At 44.5% G+C, this 20,197-nt stretch overlaps 1 protein-coding gene across 11 annotated transcripts in view; it reads left to right on the forward strand.

Moving 5' to 3' along the window:
• Nucleotides 1-20,197, forward strand: part of NFX1 (nuclear transcription factor, X-box binding 1) — an 82,551-nt gene that overhangs the window by 57,322 nt on the left and 5,032 nt on the right. For 6 of the 11 annotated variants that reach the window (XM_080669967.1, XM_080669963.1, XM_080669964.1 and 3 more), the window contains 4 exons: nucleotides 578-644; nucleotides 2,298-2,443; nucleotides 3,072-3,173; nucleotides 4,643-4,751. In XM_080669967.1, the coding sequence (XP_080526093.1) occupies nucleotides 578-644; nucleotides 2,298-2,443; nucleotides 3,072-3,173; nucleotides 4,643-4,715 (388 nt within the window). In that variant the 3' untranslated portion in view covers nucleotides 4,716-4,751. Of the gene's footprint in view, nucleotides 1-577; nucleotides 645-2,297; nucleotides 2,444-3,071; nucleotides 3,174-4,642; nucleotides 7,068-15,157; nucleotides 15,281-20,197 lie in introns of those variants that run through there. The other 5 variants (XM_080669958.1, XM_080669968.1, XM_080669959.1 and 2 more) reach the window with 3 other exon arrangements.

The raw sequence follows: 20,197 nt of genomic DNA on the forward strand, positions 1-20,197 counted from the left end.
TACAAGAGTGTTTACTCTTTTAAGATAGAACTAATATGTACTCCTCTGTGATTGAGCCAGTTAAAGTTTATATATCTATTACAGGAGATTATATGATGTTTAATAAAAATCCTTCTCTTGGTTTCTCAGAACTATCCCTTAAAGAATTGAACTTGGTGTGTGTGTGTATGTGTGTGTGTGTGGCCCCTATGGTAGGTGTTTGGGCCTTCCTGGGGCTGGACTAGCCTAAACACTCTGGCCAAATGCCAACTCTGTCCACCCCAGGTCTCAGTCACATGGGGCCTCACTTGGGCAGTAACAGCTCTTATTGTCCACTTATCACCTAGCCCTCTGATGGCTGTTTCTTCTTCCATCTTCTCCTTTCTCATATTTGTATTTTCTTTCTTAGTTCAGTCATAATCAACATTCTGTTACCTGACAATTCCTGACCTCTGCAGTTTTTCTGCTCACATTGTCCATTATAGTTCATTTAGTTCACTTATCCTTTGTCCCCACTTTATAGGCAGAAAGGGTGGGCAGGAGGGATTTTCAAAGAGCAGAAACAGATGAAGTTAACTTTCGTGATTTCTCATTTCAGGAAGGACCTAAAGTTTGTCAGTGACGTTGAGAAGGAAATGGAAGCCCTTGTGGAAGCCGTGAATAAGGTTGAAGTCAAAACATTCCATTGGACATACCTCTGAGGCCAACTTGATAAAAAAAAAATCAAGTCCCAGAAACACTGTTGGTATAGAGTAGTTGTAGAAAAGTCACAACTTCCTTTTAAGGATTCTTGTCTTTCCCAAAAGCCCAGCCATAATAATATCCACAAAAGCCCTGTCCTGGTTTAGGAAAGTCATCTGCAGTAAATTACATGTAAATAAATATCCTAGTTCATTGCCTAAGGGTGGGTGAAGAAACCTGGACAAGGGCTTTCAATAGTGATAGTTGAAAGACTATGAGATACATAGGGAGACGTGCTGGGCCCTCAGATCTCTGAAGGGCTGTTGTGTAATAGGACACACTAGTTATTACCCCAAAAGCAGGAAAGAAATCCTTGGGTAAAGGTAAAAAGATGGCTGACTAGAGCTGAAGAGTAATGGCATAGACTTTTTCAGAAGTCTCAAGAGAGTGAGGCCTCACCCAGCCGGCATGGCTCAGTGGTTGAGTGTCAACCTATGAACCAGGAGGTCACCATTTGATTCACGGTCAGGGCACATGCTTGGGTTGCGGGCTTGATCCCCAGTGTGGTGCATGCAGGAGGCAGCCAATCAATGATTCTCTCTCATCGATGTTTTTATCTTTTCATCTCCCTTCCTCTGAAATCAATAAAAATATACATTTTTAAAAAAGAGTGAGGCCTCTCTCCTGGAGGCAGCCAGGGATGTTGAGAAGGTAGCTTGAAGCAAAATAAATCTTTAGTCAGGAGCAGCCAGCTGCACAGTGGCTCCCTCTACATTCAGTGGGGACTCAGAGTGAAGATGAGATGCTTTAGCTTCACATCTGATGAAGTTTTCCTTCCCACCATCTGTCTTGCCCCCTTCCATTCCTCTCTTCATTCTCACTTCCCAGCAGGATACTAACACAAAGGACGAAATGGAATGATTGTTCATCTTCTAATTAGGAGATGAGCAAATGTATTTTTCTTTTTTATTCTTTTTTATCTTTAATATGTTTTTATTGATTTCAGAGGAAGGAAGAGAGAGAGAGAGAGAGAAAGAAACGTAAATGACAAGACAGCATCTGATTGGCTGCCTCCTGCATGGCTGCCCCAGGTGGGTCAAGCCTGCAACCCAGGCATGGACCCTGACCGGGAATCTAACCATGACCTCCTGGTTCATAGGTCGATGCTCAATCACTGAGCCATGCTGGCTGGGCCTGAGCAAATGTATTTTTCTGCTTGGGTGTCTGTATCCGCACATACATGATTTTTAGTGCAGAAGGTACTTTTTTAGGAAGTGAGATTTTCTTGTTTTGTAAGTTTTACATTTATTTAGTCATTTCTTGGGATTATCACCCTCTCCCCACTAACAGGCCTCCTCAAGAGGAACCATTCACTGTCTAAGTCTTCGTTCACTTATCCTTGTCCCTCACCTGGGCAGCTACTACATGTGACTGACAGTAGATGAAGTGCATCAGCCCCCATCTTCCGAAACTGCTGTCCTTGTTGGGCAGTCAGTGAAGTGCTGTGCACTGTAGGCCTTTAAAACTCAGCTGCCTTTCTATTGACCCAGGCTGTTCTGGTGTGGGGGAAGGACCTTTGTAAGCGTATTTGGATTTCAAGATAATTTTATCACTCATTCTCTTTTCCCTTAATTTAGGGAAAGAACAGTAAGAAGAGCCACTTCTTCCCTCCCATGAACAGAGACCACCGCCGGATCATCCACGACCTGGCCCAAGTGTACGGCCTGGAGAGCGTGAGCTATGACAGTGAACCGAAACGCAATGTCGTAGTCATTGCAGTCAGGTGGGTTGGTCTTACCATCATAGGAGGAACTGCTTGGTGGGGCAAACTGGACCCGGGAAGCAGTCTGTCAGTGTTTGCTTTCCTTACTTCCTCTCCTGGAAGAATAGTTCTTCTTCTGGGACAGCCACTCTGAGGTGATCTAAAGGTCCAGTCAGAGAGCCAAAGCTTCAGTCCACAGAACAGACGCACCTAAAGAATACAAGCCTCACGTCTGCCCATATCCACATCTGTCACTGGAGGCAGCATTCCTCAGGCTGAGGGAGCAGACCCTGAGGGCCTGGGTTGGGTGCCTGCCCATCACATCTGTTCCTTTTTCCCTTCTGTCCTGGCATGATGGAAACAGAAAGAATGCTGCACTGTGACTTAACGCGTTTGCCATCAGAGGAAACTGGGGCAGTAATGTGAGACAGGAGGGGACAAGGAGGATCTAGGATCAAGTGTGAGATGAGAAAAAGCAGGTAACGGGTGGTGGAAGGGACGAGGGTTAAATGTAGGTGACCATGCCTGAGGGGAGACATGTCATATCAGAGAGTGCTCAGTAACATCATAGCATCACGGACTGGATTTCTAGCTCTGCCTGTTTCCACAGAGAATTCTCACTTTTCAATATTTTGTGTTCTTTTATCAGAGGGAAGTCTGTTTGTCCAACTACCACGTTGACAAGTGTACTTGAAAAGGAAATGCAGGCACGGCCTCCACCCCCAATTCCTCATCACAGACAGTCAGACAAGTAAGGATTGTTCAGCTGCTTTCCAAAGGGTCCTGGCTGTTCAGAGAAGCTAGCAGGGCTGAGCTATCCTGGGCTGCCCCAGCCATTGGTGGCTTCTTCAGGCCTGGCCTTGGGGTTCTATGTTCAAATATATAAGGTTTGACTAGATGTCAGACACATTTGTCATGCCAGAGGGGTTCCAATTTGATGTTTGCTATGCCCACTTCCGCTCAAGGAAGAGCAGTCATGATGTAATTTCCATGGTGTAGCTGGAGACACTGGAAAGTGGATTCAGCCTGTCACACCAGATGATTTAGGAACATCATGCAGTTTACAGCAGTTACTCGGGATGAAAGTGGGATTGGTGTGCGGAGTTGGCAGGAAAGGGGGGGTCTTTCATGTTTTGCTGTACTTCCATACGATTTGAGTAATTTTTACAACAAAAACATGCATTCATAATTTAAAGAGAAAAGAAAACCCCACCTAATCATTGGCAAGCAACAGCAAGTCTGCCAGGTGTTTTCTCAGGAGCAAGGAAAGAGCACTGTCCCTCCCCCTCTCGCTGGCAGAGGGAAGCTGGCTGCCTTACTGTGATGAAGCAGAATTGTTGAAAGTTGCTCTGAAACCCATAGGGCTCCTACTGCTGTTCTGGCCTTCCACACAGAAGCCATGGAAGTACCTTCTACACAAAACCTCTGGGAGAATGTGTAGAGCAGTTTATAAGGTCAACATAAGGGTCATAGCAACCGCTGTTCCCTTGGGACCAGATAGAGCAGCTGGGTGTTGCCCATTGGACACAGCCCCAGCAGGAGTGTCTGGTGCCATGTAACCCCCAGTGTCAGCCCCGATCATCCCTGGGAAGTAGGTGGCCTAGATTCCAGTCAGCGCAGATTGCCTGTCTACATGGGCAGTGGTTTTGGAAACAGGTGGGAGTATTTTACATATGATTCCACAGCCGCCTCCAGTACCACCTGGGCATAACCATGTGTAGTCATGGTGTCTTTCCCCCCCACCCCTTTGTTTGCTTAATTTTTATATAAAACTGTATTGTTGAAAATTTTTAGAATAGAGAAAATAGTATTAATATAATAAACCCCTGTGCACCCATCACCAAATTTCAACAGTTCTTAGCTCATGTAGACCCTGCTATCTTTTTTTTTATATATATTTTTAATTGATTTCAGAGAAGAAAGAAGAGGGAAAGAGAGATAGAAACATCAATGATGAGAGAGAATCGTTGATCAGCTACCTCCTGCATGCCCCCTATTCGGGATCGAGCCCACAACACAGGCATGTGCCCTTGACCGGAATCGAACCTGAGACCCTTCAGTCCATAGGCCGACACTCTGTCCACTGAGCCAAACCGCTAGGGCCCTGCTGTCTTATCAAAGCTTCACAAATGATAAATCAGTCAATTCTTAACTTTCTAAAGACCTGAATTTGGGTTCCCCCAGAAAGAAAAGATGGATTATTCTTTGTTTGCTTTTCAGGAATCCTGGGAGCAATAATTTACAGAAGATAGAAAAGGAGGCGGTAATTGACTACTTTGATGTGCAGGACTGAGAAGCTCAAGATGCACTTAGATGAAAGAATGATTAGGTGGGGATTTGTTTGCCAGCAGATAAATCATGCTTATTCCCAACTTCCTGGTGGACTTATAGCCTCTCATACTGTCTTGTATTGATACGTTCAAAGCATGAGTGTGTCAGAAATCCCCTGTCCTCTGATCCCTCAGTATGAAGTATGAAGTGTCTTTGTGCAGCCAGATGCTGGCTGCACGGTCACTAGAGATTCAGTCATGTATTTGCAGAAGCTCCTCACACCTTCACTGTGATTGCTCAGAGGCTTAGAACATTGAACTTGATTTGGACAAACCAGAATATTAGCCTGAAACCCCCTTTATGACACTTAGTCATAGCCTCAGTTATCCCAGTTATCCATCCTCCTCCTGAAAATGCCTGCAACATTAGATGTACCTTGCTTTCTTAATCCAGACTGATCACAGACACAAGCAAACCTCTCAGTCTGAAATATCAAACGTTGAATTTGATACACCATATCCAGTATCACACATGTTATGTTGAACCCAGCTATCTTATCTGAGTCTTTTGCCAAAAACTGTCATAGATATAGCTAGTTGAGCTTATTTTAGTGGTTCTAAGTATTATTAGTTCTAGAACTAGCAGAGAAGTTGGGTGGCTTTAAAGAATTCCATGTTTTAGAGTCCAGGGAGTACCTCATACCACATCACTGAGTGTGTCTGGTGACAGTCACTTTAGCGATCCATCATGATGGCCGAGAACAAGCTCCTCCTGCCACGTTCACACTGTGGCCTCTATGTATGACCAGAGTAGCCCCAACGCCTTCTCTCTGGTTGAGAAAGAGTCTCAGGTAGACTTACCTTGCCTGTGTTCCTTTCTCCAGGCGTTCAGCAGCCATATTAGCTCTCCCTATATCTGAGTCCTGAACTTCTGTTTGAATAGTCAAGAAAGTGGACAGTCCAGGGCTTATGCCAGCAGCCCCTGGAGGCATTCTTCAAGCTCCTTTAAGGCAGGTGCATTACCAGTTATATTAGTTTGGCCCTCCACATTGGCAGCCCTCAGCACGGAGGCCAGATTTCCAACTTCCTTCTGCTCCAAAACAAGCCACGAGCCCCAGAGCAACAGGAGATTTGAGAAATGACTTTACAAAACTAGCACTTAATTTTCACAGAGCAGGGCTAGCCTTTGTCCAACCCAGCAATCTGCCTTGAAAAGCATCAGGTACAGCTGTGGGAACAGAAAATTGGAGGGAAGAGATGATCTATAAAACTATCTTATGTGGGCCCATTTAGCACAGGGTCATTGGCCCTATACCCAACAGGAAGCCCATGGACATCTGTTACATCTTTTAATCAGTAGGTTTAGTGGGTGAACTGTACATTGAGAGAATCAGCAGGAGGCAGGAAACCTGATTTCAGATTCCAGCTCTGTCATATAACTTGCCACTTGTTGGAATGGAGGTATCGAACTACCTCACCAGGGTGGTGGTGATTAAATGAGCTAACATAGGTAGAGGTACCTAATCTATGATAGGTGCTGAAAGTTTATAAAAATTATACTTGATATCTGGAAAATATGTAAGCATCTTTTGTCTCCATAATACTAGCCAAATAAAAGGGTAGAGTGCTGAGCATGCCTCTTCAGGTGAATACTTGTGTGCCTACTTAGCACCAGCCTTAGGGCTACGGGGAGCAGATGTGGCCTGTTCTTTAGTTAGTAATCCAGTAGGGGACACATACCTGAATATATATAGTGGAATGGGTTGGTCTGGCAGAAATCGGTCATTAGTAAAAGCTAAAGAGTTACACAAGGAGTTTTTTGTGAATGGTAGGACTGGGTTAGCTTTCGTGCTTGGGGGAAGGACCTCTGGTGGGGAAGAGAAACAGGAGGAAGCATTTGAGCTGCGTCTAGAGATAGCAGATTGCCATATGGAGGAGAGGAATGCCAAGTGAAGGTAAAGGGCATGAGGCAAGCCCGGGTGTATGGCTTGTGGTGGGTTTGAGGAAGGGATCTCCCAGAGTGGGCAGACAACTGGAAGTACAGGTGGTGAAGCTGAAAGGGTAGACAGGTCAACTTGAGAGCCATGGGGAGCCACTGAGGGATTCTAAGAGAGCGGCTCGGCTAGATTTATGATCTAGAGCTGGAGCCAGCAAACATTTTCTGTAAAGGGATAGATAGTAAATATTTGAGGCTTAGAATGTAGAGTTTCTATTGCAGCTACCATTGTACAACTCTGCCATTGTAGTTTGAAAGCAGCCACAGACAATACACGAGTATTAGAATTCCATTCTAATAACAATTTTATAAAATCAGAATCTCATGTCATTTTTATGTCACAAAATATTGTTATTTTGCCTAACCTTTTAAAAATGTGAAAACTATTCTTGGCTTGTGGGTTGTACAAAAACAACAGATGTGACCATGGACCTTTGTTTGCCCAGGGATTGAAGGGATAACAGGTAAGAGGCCCAGCTGAGAGCTCTGGGAGCAATCCAAGTGAGAGGATGAGGGTGTTTGGAATTGGTTTTTGCAAACAGGGAAGAGATTTCAGGAGATCCAGGAGGTAGAATAGGATGCCAGGGAGCAGCAGAGAGCTAGCCGCCCCCCCACCCCCCCACCGCATCACCAAAGGGACCCCAGACCCCCTTAGCAAAAGGAAGCTGCTTCTCATTCTCCAATGAGCAGTGGCCTTGGACAAGACCACATGAATGTGGACTAAAGGAAAAGATATCCCTACACCCCATACATAGAGCCTATGGGGACCAGGACTCCACACTTACTCCCCAAGAATCAGGTGTATCTTTGCTCCCCCCTCTAGCCCCACACTCTCCAGCAGGAGTTTGTTTATGGGGCCAGAGCTTTCCAGAAATCAAGTTCTTATCTCTGGAATTCCCTCTGGTAGGGCTGACTCCTCTCAATAGTGGTGCCCGCCTGGCATGCAGTAGGAGGTTGTGTGTGGAACTGGAGATGAAAGCAGCCCTCCAGGTTGCAGGTCTGTTTGAAGCAGCTCTGGATGGTGTCCTGGACAGGACCCAGCCAGGCCTGGGTGGCAGGGGTGGGGTCAGTCTGGTGAGGGTGGTGCAAAGTTTCAAACCAAAGGTCCTGAGATTTAGGTTTGGCGTGTCCTTCCCACATGGTGCCAGTCTTTGTGTTTCATGCCTAAAAGGCTGGAGACTGTTCTCTAAGGAGAACCTGCTGCCGTGCTACCTCTTCCAAAATTAGGGAGAAAGTGCCAGGCCAGGCTAGAGCTTCTCCACCTCAGACATCCCTCTGCCACACTCATCAGGCAAATTCTCCCAAACTCCCCATATGACCTTAGCACAAATGTCCCATACCATCTCATGGCCTTTTAGAGCTCACAATTCCCCAAGGCATTCTCTAAGCCCATCTAATCCCTGTCTACAAAGGCCCAGATCGAAAGAACAAGGCTCCATGGGGTCTCACTTGTGTGTGCCAAGCCAGGACTGCATATCCAGGCCTTGGGCTTCCCAACATAGAGCTGCCCTAGGCCAGGAGAGGTCTGAGTCCTCAGGATAAGGTGCATCATCTTTCCAAAACAATTGCCTGGGCATATTCCCAGTGGCCCAGGCTGCCCTCACCACAGGCTTCATGAGATTATCACCTGCACAGCCTTCTGGAAGACCTGGGTGCAAGAACCCAGCTGAACTGCTAGGATGCCCTGTTGGCTGCCTCAGCTCTCTGTGTGACTCTGGGCATTTTGCTTCCAGTGTCTGGGCATTGGTCTCCCCATCTGTCAGGTGGGTAATAGTTCCTCCTTGTACGCTGCCTGGAGCCCTTGGGAAGGTAGTGGGGAGACAGGGTCTGAGAGGTCAGAGAGTCTGCCAGTGTCATTTGGCATCTCAGCACGATCACATCTCTGGAGCCTGTCCCAGGACTGTCTCAAGGGAGCTCACATAGGAGGAAGGAACAGAGCAGTCACAAAATTGCTCTGATTGGGGCTGGGGCTTTCGGATACACACACTCCCTTACCCCCCGCCCACCCCAAGTCTGACACCTGGTGAAGAAGTCAGAAGTCCTTATGTACCCACACTTTCCCAAGTATCTCTTCTGAGCGCCTAATATGCGCTAAACACAGTGCTCATATTTTACTCCTCAAAGCCCCATGAGGTAGGTATTCTTATCCCCATTTCACTAGTGGAGAAACTGACGGTTGAAGGGTTAGGTCACTAACCCAAGATCACTCAGTCAACCACTAGGGATCTAATATTCCTGCTAGGTCTGACTCCAAAACCTGTGTCCTCTCCGCTGCACAGAGCAGTGGCAGCTCATGCAGCTCACACTGGAGGCCCTGGGATTGCATGACCCATGAGGTTAAGACAAGAAAGTTTACACTGTACAAATGCAGAGAACACCAGCAAACCCCCGAAAACAGAGGGGTTTTCCTATAATGGCCATGAGGGGGCAGTATATATCCTCAAAGCTAGAGCCTGGGGATGGTGTGGGAGTGTTTTACACTTTGCCTCAGGAAAGCTCTTTATTTAAAAATTTTTAGAATAGTTTATTATCTTAAATGTATCACATTTCATTTTTTAATTTGTTTTTTATTCTTGACAGTATTACAGATGTCCCCCATGCTTCCCCTGCCCCCTTTTTTGCTAACTCCCACCCTACTCCAGGCCTTCACAGCACTATTGTCTGTGTCCATTGGCTATGCATACATGCATATAAGTTCTTTGGTTAATCTCTTTCCGCACCCCCACCACCTTCCCTCTGAGATCTGTTCTGTTCCGTGCATCCATGTCTCTCGACCTATTTTGTTCATCAGTTTATTTTGTTCATTAGATTCTACATGTAAGTGAGATGTGATATTTGTCTTTCTCTGAGTGGCTTATTTTGCTTAGCATAATCTCCAAGTCTGTCCATACTGTTGCAAAGGGTAAGAGATCCTTCTTTTTACATCCATGTAATATTCCATTGTGTAAATGTATCTCAGCTTTTTTATACATTCATCTACTGATGGGCACTTGGCTGTTTCCAGATCTAGCTATTGTAGATAATGCTGCTATGAACATAGGGGTGCATATGTTCTTTCTGATTGGTGTTTCAGGATTCTTAGGATATATTCCCAGAAGTGGGATCGCTGAGTCAAAAGGCAGTTCCATTTTTAATATTTTGAGGAAACCTCCATACTATTTCCACAGTGGCTGCACTGGTTTGCATTCCCACCAGCAGTGTGCTGTAGTTCCCTTTCTGCACATCCTCACCAGCACTTATTGTTTGTTGATTTATTGATGGTAGCCACTCTGACAGGTGTGAGGTGATAACCTCATTGTAGTTTTAATTTGCATCTCTCTGATGATTAGTGATGTTGAGCATTTTTTCATGTCTCTTGGCCATCTGTATGTCCCCTGGAGATTGTCTGTTTAGGTCCTTTCCCCATTTTAAAATTAGATTGTCTTCCTTTTGTTGAGTTATATGAGTTCTTTATATATTTTGGAAATTAACCCCTTATCAGATGTATCATTGGCAAATATGTTCTCCCATACAGTAGGTTCCCTTTTCATTTTGATGGTTTCTTTTGCAGTGCAGAAATTTTTTAGTTTGATGTAGTCCCATTTGTTTATTTTTTTTACTTTATTTCTCTTCCCCTAGGAGATATATCAGCAAAAATTCTGCTAAGTGAGATGTATTTGATTTTATTGCCTATGTTTTCTTCTAGGATGTTTATGGTTTCAGTCACATATCTTTACATTTAAGTATTTTACCCATTTTGAGTTTATTCTTCTGTCTGGGTAAGTTGGTAGTCTAGTTTCATTATTTTGCATGTACCTGTCCAATTTTCCCAACACCATTTATTGAAAAGACTGTTTTTACTTCTTTGTATGCTCTTGCCTCCTTTGTCAAATACTAATTGACAATAATGACGTGGATTGATTACTTGGGTCTCTGATCTGTATGCCTGTTCTTGTGCCACTATCAGGCTGCTTTTTATTACAGTGGCTTTGTAGTATAGATTGATATAATGCTTCCACTTGTTTGTATTTTCCTCTATTTCTTATTTCAATGTCCTATAGTTTTCTGAGTAGGTCTTTACTTCCTTGATTAAGTTTATTCCTAGGTATCTTATTTTTGTTGTTGCACTGGTAAATGGGATTGATTTTTTAGTTTCTCTTTCTGAAAGTTCATTATTAGTGTATAAAAATATCATTGATTTCTGGATGTTAATTTTCTATCCTGCTACTTTGCTGAATTCATTTACTAAATCTAGTAGTTTTTTGGTGGAGTCTTTAGGGTTTTCTATATACAATATTATATCATCTACAAATGACAGTTTTACTCCTCCTTTCTAATTTGTATGCCTTTTATTTTTTCTTCTTATTTGATCAGTGTGGCTAGGACTTCCAGTATTATCTATATATATATAAAGAGGTAATATGCAAATTAGGCTGGGATGCCGTAATGGGTCATGACCGGACAGAAGGAGGTTACGCGTGCAGGTGAGGCCTGGAGCAGAGATGGAGACAGAGACAGGGGCCCTGCCGAGCTGGCTCGTGCGGCCCTGGAGCGGACACAGGCAGGGGGGCCGTGAGTCAGGCGTGGGTCCCAGCTTCCCGCGGTGCCGGTCCAGCCTGACTACCGCAGCAACCAGTGCTGTGCAAGTCAGGCCTGGGTCCCGGCTGCCCGCGGTGCCAGAGAAGCAGGGTTTCAGATAAAGGGATGCAGCATTCCAATGCTATCTTGAGTTTGTGGTTTCCAAGGAAACAGCCACAGGGATGATAAACCCTCCACAAACAGCTCAGCCGGTGCCTATCTAAGCAGGGGCTTCATTTAAATCTAGCCTTTCCCGCAGTGAATGACCCCAACCCTCCCTGGATCAGGCAGGTTCCTGTGGAGTGCAACTTCCACGCAATATGGGGCCCCAGTTTCGTTCAGGCAATCTCATGCACATTAGCTCAGGGCAGTGGGGAAGGAAGGGAAAAGGCATCAATGGCATCAAGACCACAACCAGTCACCAAGAGGTTCATGGAGCACTTCCCAGCCCGGTGCCCCGCAGGGCGCCTCCTCACACGGCAGGAGGCGGGGCGCCTCCTCGTGCAATTTTAATCACGCGCTGGGCCTCTAGTGTTGAATAAGAGTGGTGAAAGCAGACATCCCTGTCTTGTTCCTGTTCTTAAGGGTAACGCTTTTAGTTTTCGCCCATATGATGTTGGCTGTAGGGTTGTCATATATGGCCTTTATTATGTTCAGGTATGTTCCCTCTATTACCATTTTGCTGAGAATTTTTATCAGAAAAGGGTGTTGGATTTTGTCAAATGCTTTTTCTGCTTCGATTGATATGATCATGTGATTTTTGTCTTCCAGTCTGTTTATGTAATGTGTCACATTTATTGATTTGTTAATATTGTACCACGTTGCATCCCCAGAATAAATCCCACTTGCTCATAGTATATGATATTTTTAATGTATTGCTGCATCTGATTTGCTAATATTTTGTTGAGGATTTTAGCATCTATGTTCATCAGGGATATTGACCTGTAATTTTCTTTCTTTGTAGTGTCTTTATCTGGTTTTGGAATTAGGTTAATGCTGGTCTTGTAAAAGGAGCTTGGAAGTCTTCCCTTCTCTTGAATTTTTTGGAATAGTTTGAGGACAATAGGTATTAGTTCTTTGAGTGTTTGGTAAAACTCGCCTGTGAAGCCATTCGGTCCAGGACTTTTGTTTGCTGGGAGTTTTTTTAAATTACTGTTTCAATTTCATTAGTAGTTATGGACCTGTTTAGGTTTTCTGATTCTTCCTGAGTTTTGGGAGATTTTATGTTTCCAGAAATTTGTCCATTTTACCCAGGCTGTCCAGTTTGTTGGCATATAGTTGTGTAGTATTTTCTTACAATCATTTGTATTTCTGTGGTGTCCGTTGTTATTTTTCCTCTTTCATTTCTGATTTTATTTATTTGGGTCCTCTTTCTTGCAGAGTCTGGCTAAAGGTTCCTCAATCTTGTTTATCTTTTCAGATAACCAGCTCTTGGTGTCATTAATCTTTTGTATTGTTTTTTTAGTCTCTGTCATTTATTTCCACTCTGATCTTTATTATTTCCTTCTTTCTAGTTACTCTGGGCTTTTCTTGTTGTTTTCTTTCTAATTCTTTTACTTGTAGGGTTAGATCACTTATTTGAGCTTTTTCTTGTTTCTTGAGGTAGGCCTGTAATGCTATGAACTTCCATCTCAGGACTACTTTCACTGTGTCCCATAGATTTTGTGTTGTTCTGTGTTTGTTTTCATTTGTTTCCTGGAAGTTTTTTATTTCTTCCTTGATTTCATTGATAACCCATTTATTGTTTAATAACATGCTATTTAGTTTCCATGTGTTTGAATGTTTTTGACTTTTTTAATTATAATTTCTAGTTCCAGGGCATCGTGATCCAAAAAGATGCTTGATATGATTTCAATCTTCTTAAACTTGTAAAGATTTTATGTGTTAACATGTGGTCTGTCTTTAAGAATGTTTCATGTGCACTTGAGAAGAATGTGTATTCTGCACCTTTGGGATGCAATCTTCTTTAAGTATCAATTAAATCCATCTGATCTAGTGTGTCATTTAAGGTCACTCTTTCCTTGTTGATTTTTTTGTCTAGAAGATCTAGCCAGTGATATCAGTGGGGTGTTAAAATCCCCTACTATGATTGTATTGCTATTTGTATCTCTCTTAAAGTCCTCCAGTTTTTTAGTGTATTTAGGTACTCCTATGCTTTTGTGCATATGTTTACCAGGATTATATTCTCTTGTTGGATCAATTAGTATTAAGCAGTGACCCTCTTTGTCTCTTTGATGACCTTTGTTTTGAAGTCTAGTTTGTTAGATATAAATATTGCTACCTCCACTTTTGTTTTCATTTCCATTTGCATGGAAAATTTTTTTCCATCCTTTCACTTTCATCCTGAGTCTTTTGTTCTGAGATGGTTCTCTTATAGACAGCATATATATGAGTCATGTTTTCTTACCCATTCAGCTACCTTATGTCTTTTGATTGGAGCATTTAATCCATTTACACATAAGGTTATTATTGATAGGTACTTATTTATTGCCATTTTTATTATTTTTAAAATATATTTTTTTATTGATTTCAGAGAGAAAGAAACAACAATGATGAGAGAAAATAATTGACCAACTGCCTCTTGCACGCCCCACACTGGGGATTGCAACCTGGGCATATGCTTTGACCAGGAATCAAACCGTGAACTCCTGGTTTATGGGTTGATGTTCAACTGCTGGGCCACGCCAGCTAGTGCCATTTTTATTCTTTATGCCTGTGTTCATATATATATATATATTTCTTCTTCTTTTTCTTATACTAGTCCCTTTAGCATTTCTTGCAATACTGGTTTGGTGGTAATAAACTCCTTTAGCCTTTTTTTGACTGGGAAGCTTTATTTCACCTTCAATTTTGAATGATAGCCTTGGATTGAGTAGTCTTTGTTTCAGATCCCTACTTTTCAATACTTTGAAGTATTCTTCAAGTAAAAGAAGTATCATGTCATTCCCTTCTGTCCTGTAATTTTGCTATTAAGAAATCAGCTGAGCCAAAACCGGTTTGGCTCAGTGGATAGAGCGTCGGCCTGCGGACTGAGGGGTCACAGGTTCGATTCCGGTCAAGGGCACGTACCTTGGTTGCAGGCACATCCCCACTGGGAGGTGTGCAGGAGGCAGCTGATCGATGTTTCTCTCTCATCGATGTTTCTGACTCTCTATCCCTCTCCCTTCCTCTCTGTAAAATATCAATAAAATATATTTTTAAAAAAAATCAGCTGACAGCTTTATGGGAGCTCCCTTGAAGGTAACTGACTGTCTCTCTTTCCCCTTAAGATTCTCTGTCTTTAACATTTTCCATTTTAATTATCATGTGTCTTGCTGGGCGTCTCTTTGTGTTCATCCTGATTTGGACTCTGCACTTCCTGAACTTGTATGACTTTTTTCCTTCACCAGGTTAGGGAAGTTTTCTGTCATTATTTCTTCCAACAGGTTCTCTATCCCTTGCTCACTTTCTTCTCCCTCTGGTACCCCTGTGATGCAAATGCTGTTACATTGCATGTTGTCCCAGAATTCCCATAACACCTTGTTAAGCGCCAAGCCTGTTTTGTCTTCCTTTCCATTTAGCCTGTGATATCAGATTTCACTGATATGCTCGCTGCACCAGTGACTGAAAAGGTCCAAATGGAAAGTATAGTGTCAGTCACCGGTGACTGACATGGCGCTTAACATGTTGAGCTATCCTCATGCTTTTTAAGTTTGTTGTTGTTGTTGTTTTTTTACTGCTCTAATTTAGTTTTTCCTACCTTATTTTCCAAATCGTTGATTCTATCCTCTGCTTCAGCCAGCCTACTTTTAATTCCTTCCAGTGTATTCTCGATGTCAGATATTCTTCATTTCCAACTGTGTCTTTTTTTTAATTGAAATGATGGACACATGCTTCTCTTTTATTTTTTTAATATGTTTTTATTGATTTCAGAGATGAAGAGAGAGAAACATCAGTGATGAGAGGGAACCATCAATCGGCTGCCTCATGCACTCCCCCTACCGGGGACCAAGCTTGCAACCCAAGCATGTGGCCTTGACTGGAATCGAACCTGGGACCCTTCAGTCCACAGGCCAACGCTCTATCCACTGAGCCAAAATAAGCTGCAACTGGTTCTTATTCATGATTTCTATGATCCTTTTCATGTTGCTGTAGTTCCCAATGATTTACTTGTAGTTCTAAGTTCCTTGAGCATCCTTATAATCATTACTCTGAACTCTATGTCTGGTAAGTTGTTTACCTGCATTTCATTTTGCTCTTTTTTTGGAGATTCCTCCTTTTTCATTTAGGGGTTGTTTCTTTGTCTCTCCATTTTAGTTTTCTCTTTGTGTTTATATCTATGTATTAGATAGAACTACAATGACTCCAAGTCTTCGTGGGGTGGCCTTTTATAGTAAATGTTCTGTGGGATGCAGTGGTGCGGTCTCCTTGAACTCCTGAGCTGTATGCTCTAGGAGTTTCCCATTAGTGAGATATTTGGGCTCTCCTATGGTAACTGGGTCTTGTTTGTTATTTTCCCGTTCATGGTTGGGATCTCCCCTCAGGCTGACTGGCTGTGAGGCTCAACCCCAACCATATCATGCAAGCTTTTGTACAGGTGCGGTCTCAAAGTGGTTTCTACCCTTCCTTGTTTAAAAGTCTCCTCTTCAGCTAATCTTCAATTGGTAATTCAGGGTAAATATTCCCAAATTTAGTTTAAATTCCAGTTTAGTTTTGGGAGGTGTGAGAAAGATCCAACTACTCAACCACCATCTTAAGAACCCCTCATTGTTTTTAACTGTTGTTTTGTTTTTTAATGTTATTACTGATTTGAGAGAGAGAGAGAGTGATGGAGATAGAAAAAAGGAAACATTGATGAGAGGGAAACATCAATCAGCTGCCTCCTGCATGCTCCCTACTAGGAATTAAGCGCACAACCTGGGCATGTGCCCCAACCAGTAATCAAACCAGTGACCTCAACCACTGAGCCACACCAGCCGGCTCTTTTTTTAAATACTGGTTCTCTCTGCTAGTTGATATACACGGTATAAGCACAGAGAGGAACATAAATCATGCAGATATCTGAAGGAAGAATATTCCAGGCAGAAGGAACAGCAAACATGTTTGAAGGAACACAAAGCCATCAGGCTATAAGGGAATGAATAAGGAAGAGAGTACCAGGGCCCTTAACGCTACTGGAAGACAGGGCAGAGGAGTAAATGAAAAGCTATAGTTCATTTTTTGAAAGGATCATTCCAGATGCTGTAGAGCTGAATTAGAGCAAGGGAAGAGCCTGGGAGACCAGTCAGAAAACCACTGCTGTAATACAAGTAAGAGGTGACAGTGGCTCAAACCTGGGGTGGTGAGAAGTGGTAACTCCTATAGGATTTGCTGATAGCTGCAAAGTGGGGTGTGAGAGGAGACAGGTATGACTTCAAAGTTTTTGACCCGAGTAATGGGAAGATGAATTTGCCATTTACTGAAACAGGAAACATGTGGGAAGAGCAGGCTTGGAGGAAGAAAATCTGTCCAGTAGGCATTTGTACATGGGAGGCCACAGATAATGCCTGGATACAGAATTGGGATGGAAATTAATTTTGGCAGCTGTTGGCATAGAATGGTATTTAAAGACTGATGAGATAATGTTGGGCTGCGGGGGGCGGGGTGTGTGAAAGAGAAGAGGTCTAAGAACTGTGCCCTGGGCACCCTAAAATCTACAGGGCAGCAAGCTAAAGACAGGGCAAGAGTCAGAGATTCCCAGAACCAGAGCTGGGATTAAAGTGGAGTTCTGTGGGTTTAGGGTCTCTGGGGTTTTCTTCCAAGTTTCCTTGGAGAGTGTGGGCTTTTCTTACTTGCCCTGACTCATCTAAACCTCCTGAGGCCCCAGGACACAATTCATTTAAGGCCTCAGAGTATTCAGGCTCCAGATCCAGGAGGCATCATAGAATTTGGATGCCTCCTCCCCTTTGGCCTCCTCCTCTCTTAAACATAGGTGCTCCACCAGGCTTCATCATCTCTCCCTGATCCACTATCTGCAAGCCTTCAAATGCCACCCTGGGCTTCAAAGCTCTCTCTCTAGCTCAGGCCCATATCTTCCCTCAATGTCCCACAAGCACCTGTGATCTAGCATGTCCAACCTTCAGACTGTTTCCTGGTATGTCCACCACCTATCCAGTTTTCCTAACCCTAGTAATGGACCTCCCTTAGTTCATATTCTCTAATGTCCCTTCACCTGGGGCCAGAAGCCAGGACACAGGTAAGGGAATGTGGGGTGTGGGGAGGGCAGGAACACATTCTTGCTGGCCCTGGCTGGACTGTCCTAGGGAGCCGTTGTGACCACCATGTGAGGAATCCTTATCAGCCAGCAGGTATGTGGTTGAGTCCCTAAAGGACTCAAAGGTGCAACCATAGATTTATTGGCCTCATCTTTGTGCCTGGGTATGCCTGGCCCTGAGCTGTGTGTCTTCTCTCTCAATCCCTGAGCCTACAGCCCCCACTCACCCAGGTCCTCCTGCCCTTGGCTCCTGAGCACAGACACAAGGGGAGACCATGAGCTCTGGAAAACTCTACTTGGCCTTACCCTAGCCAGTTTGGCTCAGTGGATAAAGCATCAGCCTGGGGACTGAAGGGTCCTGGGTTTCGGGCTTGATCCCCAGTAGGGGGCATGCAGGAGGCAGCCAGTCAATGTTTCTCATCATTGATCTTTCTTTCTCTCCCTCTCCCTCCCTCTCTTAAATCAATATAAAATAAAAATAAAAATAAAAAATAAAATCAGCCTTCAACCTTGCTCCATCACCATGGATTGCAAAACTGAAACCTGAAGCACCTTACTCCTCTTGAGCCTCATTATCCCCACTTAACCGATGAGAAACTGAAGCCCAGGAGGTTCAATAACCTGCCAAAGCTTGATGAGGGGCACTTGAGTGTTTGGGGGGTTTTATGCATTTGTGTGGTTTTAATTGTTGGTTTTAGTGTTTTGTTATTTTAACTGTACCTGTATGTAATATGCATGTTTACAGACTATATTCCACTATATTTAAAAAACAAACAAAAACTAGCCAGGTTGCCATGGCCAGTGTGGCTCAGTTGGTAGGAGTGTCATCCCATACACTGAAAGGTTGTGAGTTCAATCCCCAGCCCTGGTCAGGGCGCATGCGGGAGGCAACTGATCAGTGTTTCTCACATTGATGTGTGTTTTTTCCCTCTCCCTCTCTCTATAAAAATTAATGAAAATGTCCTCACATGAGGATTTTTTTTAAAAACAACTAGCCAGGATCATATCAACAAAGGATTAAAATCCCTACTCTCTACCCCTTACTGAGCCCATCTCCCTAGGCCTCAGTTTCCTTGGATATAAGATGGGCATGATGGCATGAGATCCATGAGGAGATGTAGAATGATAACAAACACACTCCCTACATGCCAGGCATAGCTCATTTTGTCATCCCAGCAGCCCTATGGGGTGGGAACTGTAATTGTCTTGTCTTACCTAAGATCACACAGCTAGTGAGAAGCAGAGCTAGTATTTTGATCCAGGTGTACTGGCCTTTTTCTGTGCTCTTAGGTGCATAGTATGGTCTTTGTGGTGCACAGGAGGTCTGGGGTCATGGCTGTTCCCACTCCAGAGTCAGCATAGAGGTGGGTAAGGAGCCACGGTCAGATTTGGGCTCTGAGTGGTCATAGCCTCCTCCTACTGAGATTTTTAGTACCCCAGCCTGGCCTGAGATGGCTACTCCCACCCCTTCCAGGGCTGCAAAGCCTCACCCGAGGGAGGAGACAGACCAGCCAGACCAGGGTGCTACCTGTGGGTGCCTGTCCCCTAGAGGCCCCGAGTGGGAGTGGGAGAACAGGCTGGACAAGGGAGTAAGGGCTCTTCCCAAAGCCAGGACCACCAGGCTGAGGACCAAACCTTTATCTGCAATGCCCTGGAGAGGCCTAGCCTGGGGCTAGTAGTTCTTTCTTCCCCACCCCTGTCCCCATCCACAGCCTCAGCTGGGATAGGGCAAGGGGTGGGTAGGAAAGTAGTATCATAACATGAGGCTTCCAAGTTCTGGAAGCAGTTAGAGCTGGGGGCTCCCCAGACACCAACAGATTGAGGCCTCATTGTACAGATAGGGAAAGCAAGGCCCAGAGAGGGGAGGGGCCTTTCCGGTCACACATCCAGCCCATGCTGGGCCTGGGAGTGGAGCCCGGACTCCCATGGCTCATGTCCTAGCCTGGCTTCCAGAGCTGCACAGATGTGTTTCCTGGGTCCAGCCAGGGAGTGGTTACAGGAGGGATTCCGTGAGTGTGTGTGCGGGTGTGCGGAAGAGAGGAGAACCGAGGTGAAAGAAACCACAGGCACCATGATCCTGCGCCCCCCGCCCCCTCCTGCTTTCTTGCCTCTCCTGTCCTTCCTTTCTTCCTCCCGGCAGTGAAACCTGCCTCTCTCCTCCAGAGACCTCCCTCACTAGCCTCTACCCCAAGCTTTGGTCTCACCTCTCCTCTAGGCCTGGCCTCAGTTTATCCTATCCCTCTTATTTGACCTCATCATCTTTCACTCCCCCCTCCCATTCCAGCAGTGACCCCTCCATGTTCCCACCTCAGAACCTTAGCGCTGGCTCTTTCCTCAGCCTGGCGTGCTCTTCCCCTATGTCCAGATGGCTCACTTCCTCCCCCCTTCAGGTTTTACTCAAAGTCACCCCAGTGAGGCCTCTGTCTTTACACTCCCACATACTTCCTTTCCCCCTTTCCTGCTTTTCCTTCTTCTAACACATGTTTTGCACAGAATATCAGCTCCAATGAGAACAAGGACTTTTGTGTATCTTCTTTGTGCCTGTATCCTCAGCACTGGAATGGTGTCTGTCATGCTGTAGGCTTTCAGTCAACATCTGCCAAGAGAATGAAAGGGGTCTGTGCTCTGTACTGCTCTGTGACGGGTCGGGCTCATCTAGCTTGACATTGGGGTCAGAATCTGCAGGATGTTATGCCAACAGGCCTAGAGCAGGCCTGTGG

Source organism: Plecotus auritus (genome assembly GCF_963455305.1).
Source record: "Plecotus auritus genome assembly, chromosome: 5".
Lineage (NCBI taxonomy): Eukaryota > Metazoa > Chordata > Mammalia > Chiroptera > Vespertilionidae > Plecotus > Plecotus auritus.